Here is a 6,424-nt window from a genome sequence, read left to right on the forward strand (position 1 = left end):
CTACATACCATGTCGGTTTAACCCGAGTACGATGATAAACTTTGACTAATTACAAAGCAATGAACTTAATATAATTAGTTCATACCAAGCACCTTTTACACTTTATTTGAACTTAACATAATTAGTTCATAACAAACATTTTCACATCCTTTTTTCATAAAACTATTCATGTCAAACTTGCAAAATCGAACCCGACATCGAATATTATCAATACAATGATAATTATTCCGAGTCCCGTGCTTGATATTAGCACAAAAGCGTCTTAACGACCTTTTCAACAAAAAACCGGGTTTTAACACCCTTGTACAAATGATTTCACAAACACTTTCAACAAACATGAGACACCCCTTTGGGCCGTCATCTGACTCGCGCCTAAACAGGCTTTCTGTTTTCTACATTTCAAACCAGGACAGGCTCCCTTGTATTGCCTCATGGCTCGCGCCTCAATAGGCTGCTTGGCACTGCTCATGCTTCCTTTCTAGCACTCGTCTAGGACAATCCCGACTTCGGCTAACTCGGATACAAGACGGATCAGATCGATGAGTCTGCATTTTACACTTTGTATTTCAAAGCACTTTTTAAAGACAAATGGATCATGTTAAGCACCATAAACCTAACTCGGTAGATGGATGTTTAATTTCCGTCTTGCATGCAAATCAACATTAATGTAATACTTCTAATATTTTGGGTATTTTATATTTATTTTTCTATTCTTTTTATTATTATTTGGTAATTTATTGGAATTACAATATTGTCTTAAATTTTATTAAAATCCGTTTTATGTTGTTTGTTATTATTAAAACCAAATTCGGTTAACCTTTTCATTGTCTATCTCATTAGAGTTCTAGGCCCTTCTCAACCTATTTTAAGTACTCGTTTAATTCTATTTAACCATATACTTTAAACCTAACTAATAGTAACCAAAGCCTTATAATATTAGTCATCGTCTCGGCGTGTTTTGTTGTGCAGCTCAGTAGCTGACTATACAATAATCCATTGCCTTTGACAAAAGCTTTCTGTAAACATCATCACATCCCACCCTGTCAAGAACTATTAATTCTCTTCCTTTGCTAAGTGTGACATCACTACCTAGTAAATTATTCCTTTTCATCACCAATTTCTACGTTTGTTGGTGTGCTCAGCCAGTTCGCCTTTTGTCTTCTCTATTTGCTATAGACAAGGTAACACGATTCTACCAATCTTTTTTTTTGGTGAAATGTGAGCTTTGATATATTAATTAATCAGAAGAACATTACAACATTTTCCAGAATTCCGCATCAAGAAGACCATTACATAGCACCTACACTAAACATTAATGTCAATACTACTTAGCCATTGCCTGTCCCTTGATTTCACAAACTCCTTCAGCTTCTGCTTGACTCTACTCTGGACCTGTTGCTGTATTAGTCTGATAATCTGAGCAGGGCACCTGAGCTTGAGATCCAGTCTGCATTGATTCCTTTCCATCCAAATAGTATACCAATAAATCGTTCTGGTAAGACTGACCACCTGATTCTGCACTTTTGAACAATTACCTGTCCTGATTAGCAGCTTCTTCTGGAGCCAAATTTCTAAGCCTGTAAGAATTTGTTGACTATAGGCACAGTCATCAAACAAATGAAAATGAGTTTCAGGCCCCCCCTTCACATAGAACACAATTATCAGTATCAACCACTCCAAGCTGAGACAATTTAACTCTTGTATTCAGAGCTTGTCTGCAAATCAACCAAGCAATGAAAGCCTGCTTGGGAACATTCCAATCATTCCATACATCCTTATACCATGGTACAGAGGGGTGTGATCCCTGCAACCATTGGTACCCAGAACTTATAGAGTAGCCTTTAGGGTCAGCTACCCATTGATTACCATGAAAACCACCAGAGAGAAGTCCGCGAACCTTGCAAATATTCCTCCAATTCCAGTTGGAATCTTGAGGAGGGTGATAAGTATCCCAGTCAAGGCCTTTCATATACACATGGTCTATCCATAACAACCAAAGTCTGTCTGCTTTTGTGTATATCCAATTAACTAACTTGCCAACCATGGCCACATTCCACACCCCAGCTTCTTTGATTCCCAGTCCCCCCTCCTTCTTGCTGCAACACACATCATGCCAGGCCACAAGAGGGGATCTGTGGTACTCAGTGTCCCCATTCCATAGATAGTTGCGAGAGATTGCCTCAATTCTCTTTATCACTCCTTTGGGGATCAAAAAAATTGAACACCAGTAGTTATGTAGAGTATTGAAAACTGAGTTAATCAATACCAGCCTCCCTGCATAACTCAATTTCCTGGCACCAATGCTCCTGACCCGTGAAACAATCTTCTCAATCAACACATTGCAATCATTCCTAGTAAGTCTCCCAGCCTGGATAGGAACACCCAAGTATTTAAAGGGGAGCTTACCTTCAGTGAAACCAGAGATCTCAGACTATCCCGCTTGGACTCTTTGTAACCCCATTAAACACTACCTCAGACTTAGCTGCATTAACCCTAAGTCCTGAAGTAGCAGAAAAAGTAGCCAAAGCCCTTAGCAGCAACATAATAGATTGAGTCTCTCCTTTGCAAAACATCAATAAATCATCAGCAAATAGCAAGTGGGTCAGCTTGAGGCTCTTACAAAGTGGGCGGTATCTGAAGAACCACTTATCAATTGCATACATCAGAACCCTAGATAGATATTCCATGCAGATACAAAAAACAAGAGGAGATATAGGGTCCCCCTGTCTCAACCCTCTTCTTCCTTTAAAATATCCAAAGCTAGCACCATTAAGATTGAGGGAATAAGAAGTTGTAGTAATGCAGGTCATCACCATAGTTCTAAACCTACTAGGGAAATTTAAGGCCTCCAACATCTGATCCACAAAAGGCCATTCAATAGTATCATAGGCTTTTTGCAAGTCTAGCTTGAACATGCATCTAGGAGAAGCCATTCCCCTAGAATAGAGTCTCACAAGGTCCTGACAGATAAGAATATTTTCAAGTATACTCCTCCCTTTAACAAAGGGACCTTGATTTTGACTAATGATATCTGGCAGAATTAATGCAAGTCTAGTACAGAGAATCTTTGAGATTGACTTGTAAATCACATTGCAGCAAGAAATTGGTCTGAAGTGCTTAACACTTGTTGGTCTATCCACCTTAGGAATCAAAGTGATCACTGTAGAATTAATCTGGTTTAAAAGCTTTCCAGTTGAGAAGAAATCAGCAATAGCTGCACAAACCTCCTCACCCACAATATCCCAAGCATCCCTATAAAATTGGCTATTAAAGCCATCAGGCCCTGGTGATTTACTCTTGGGAATGCTAAAGATACTCTGTTTGATTTCCTCAACTGTAACTGGCCTATTCAGAATATTCCAGTGTTCATCTGTACAACATGGCCCCCTTCTAACCACAGACATACTAACAGGATCAGTAGCAGTATGAATACCCAACAAATCCTGATAATAAGATAAGAAAGCACCCTAGATTTCATCACCCAGTACACACAACTTTCCATGCATATCCTCTATCTGCAAAACTTTGTTCATCATTATCCTCTTCCTGATAGCTTGATAAAAATAAGAAGTATTGAGATCACCTTCTATGGACCACTGAATTTTAGCTTTCTGAGTCAAGAAGCTATCCCTAGCTGAGATAAGTTCCTTTAATTCAGTGGCCAGCTCCATTTCCTGTTGAATAATCTCCAAATTTCCAGGCTCATCCATAAGCTGTTTCTGAAGGTTTTCCAACAAAGTACTTGCTATACTAGTACTATTCTCAATATCAGAGAAACATGACCTGTTCAAGCCCTTGAGCACTGGTTTCAAAGCTTTCAATTTCTTAATGAGGCAGAACGTTTTAGTCCCACTGTAAGACCTACCCCAAACAGTAGCTACTTCACTAATAAAAGTTTCAGCTTTACCCCACATATTAAAGTACTTAAAGCTTCTCCTCCCACCAATTTCAATATTCCTATCCACAACAGTACATGGACAGTGATCAAACATGCCCTCAGGGTGGAAATGAGCCACATAATCCCCATAAGACTCCATCCAATCCTGGTTGCCCATGGCCCTATCTAGTCTGCTATAAACCCTATCTGCAATAGCCTGCTTGTTAGACCAAGTATACAGAACACCTGTAGCCTGTATATCCTCCATGCTACACAATGAGACACACTCCTGAAAAAACTCCATCTCTGCTTCAGTGGTATTCCCCCCCAGCCATTCAATAGGAGACAAAACAGCATTGAAATCTCCCATCCATAACCAGGGACCAGTACAAAAATTAGCAGTCTCCTTCAAAAAATCCCAAAGAGCATTTCTATCATGTAAATCATTGAATGCATATATCATTGTTAAATAAAATTCCTTCTGATCAACTCTAGACTGAACAAATATATGAATGTGTTGAGGGCCATAAGATAAAAAAATTAATATCAAACCATTGAGGCTTCCAGAACACCCAAATTCTCCCCCCTTTATGTTTACTACAATTAGTAGAAACACTCCATCCTTCACATATAGAGGTGTTTTTCTTAAGTAAAGTATCTGGCTTAATCTTAGTTTCCAATAAACCAAACAATCCCACTCCATGATTATGCATAAACCACTTTACAACCTTCTGTTTATTCAGGTCATTAAGACCAGGACATTCCAAAAACCTAGACTATGCATGAGCAAATGGGGGGGGGTCCTTACCACTTTCAATTACACTTACACCAGGCGTAGTAGATTGTATCAAAGCATCCTTGAAGGTATAAGGGCTAAATTTACTTGATAATCTAACTCCTTCAATACCCTCCTGCCTAGGCATTCTCATAATAATCTTTACTGGGGTAGCTTTAACAGGTGTTGCCCTAACCTGAGACAAAGGAGGAAACATAGTAGGTGTGACTATAATTGGTGAAACTACAGTCTCCCTGGGAGGTGGAGCCTGCTGTTTAGGTCTCCACACTTTCTGCTGTTGAGGTTTAGAACCTTGTGGCTTCCTTTTCCCCTCAAAATTTTCTGGTTTCCTGCAGTGCTCAGCATCATGACCCACTCCTTTACAACTAGCACAAGAGACAGGTCTCCATTCATAATCCACTGAAACACTCACCACAGACCCATTCTCATCCACAAATTTCACTTTGTCAGGCAATGTTTGATCCATTTTTAATTCAACCAGGACACAAGCATATGACAAACGAACCTTATCAAACATATCCCTATCAGTTTGGACAAACTTTCCAACTAGACCTGCTATAGATGGCAGACACTTCCCCCAAAATTTTAGAGGAATGCCAGACAACTTGACCCACACAGGAACAACATCTACCTTTTCTTTAACTAACTCCATATCTACAGACCAGGGTTTTATAATGACTGGCTTGTTATCAAAGAGATAATAGCCAGCCTTCAATAATGCATCCCTACCTGCAGACTTCTGAAACCGAACAATGAACATCCCATTATCCAAAAAAGACACTCTATCAATCCCAAACTCCTCCCATACACGATAAACATAACCTTCAATAATTTCCCATGGAGGGTTAGCCCCCATAATAAAGCAAACAACAGCGTTATTCCAGAATTCTACCTCAGTTTGGACATCCTCCGGTGTGAATCGAAGCGGCACTGAAATATCCTCCTCTTCCTCTATGGTAGATAACACTGGGATGCTCTTTCCTCCTTTTCGCAGCGTCCACCCTTCATCATCAAGTTCCTCAGCCTCAGCACTCAAGTCAAGTACAGGGATCCCATTCATCTCTCTAAGAGATTTCGTTTTACGAGCATCCTCTGTAACAGGACCCCGAAAGTTTCCACCTTTACTACTGCTGGTTGAAGAACAAGCATGATTAGGATTTATTAGGATAGTTTTAGGATTATTTTGTGAGTTTTTTTGCAGCTGATGCTAATGGCGAAAACCGGTTTGGTGTAAACTTCATGACGGCCATGCTGAAAACTAGGTCTATGTTTTAGAGCTTTTCTCTCTCTTCATTCTCTCTCTAATACAAAAGCCGGCAGATATACGATTCTACCGATCTTAATATTGTTATTATTGTTCGAGGTTGTCTGAGTCACGTGCTAATTGCTATTAATCTGTTACGATTTTATGTGGTAGCTGCTATTTTTATTGGTGTTGAGTTATTATTGATTGATTATTATATTGATAAATAATATTTTTATTAGTAAGTTTATTTTGGGGGAGACGGGTTTAGTTGATAAATAATGGGAGATAGTTTAAGTTAAACATGGGGTTCAGAAGGTAACTGATGTTTATGGTGTTCAAGGTGACGAGAGGTTGTTGTTGGAAGTCCTAATGATTTGTTGAGTTATTGACGAGGGACAAGGAGTTTAAGCAAATTAGTATTACTGCTAATAGGGAGGAACATAATTTGTGTGTTGACTATTTTCGAAAGGAACGAGGATACTGCTTTCGTTACAACTTTGAGACG

General features: G+C 39.3%; 1 protein-coding gene across 1 annotated transcript; it reads right to left on the reverse strand.

Annotated features, from left to right (window-relative positions):
• Positions 1 to 1,305: 1,305 nt before the first annotated feature.
• LOC141617084 (uncharacterized) lies at positions 1,306 to 4,340 on the reverse strand. Its single transcript, XM_074434254.1, has 5 exons — positions 3,489 to 4,340; positions 2,472 to 3,443; positions 1,655 to 2,368; positions 1,536 to 1,594; positions 1,306 to 1,447 (listed from the first exon to the last, which is right to left on the reverse strand). Exons 1-5 carry the CDS (start codon positions 4,338 to 4,340, stop codon positions 1,306 to 1,308), a joined length of 2,739 nt encoding a protein of 912 aa, XP_074290355.1.
• Positions 4,341 to 6,424: the final 2,084 nt, after the last annotated feature.

Source organism: Silene latifolia, chromosome X, assembly GCF_048544455.1.
Source record: "Silene latifolia isolate original U9 population chromosome X, ASM4854445v1, whole genome shotgun sequence".
Taxonomy (NCBI): Eukaryota; Viridiplantae; Streptophyta; class Magnoliopsida; order Caryophyllales; family Caryophyllaceae; genus Silene; species Silene latifolia.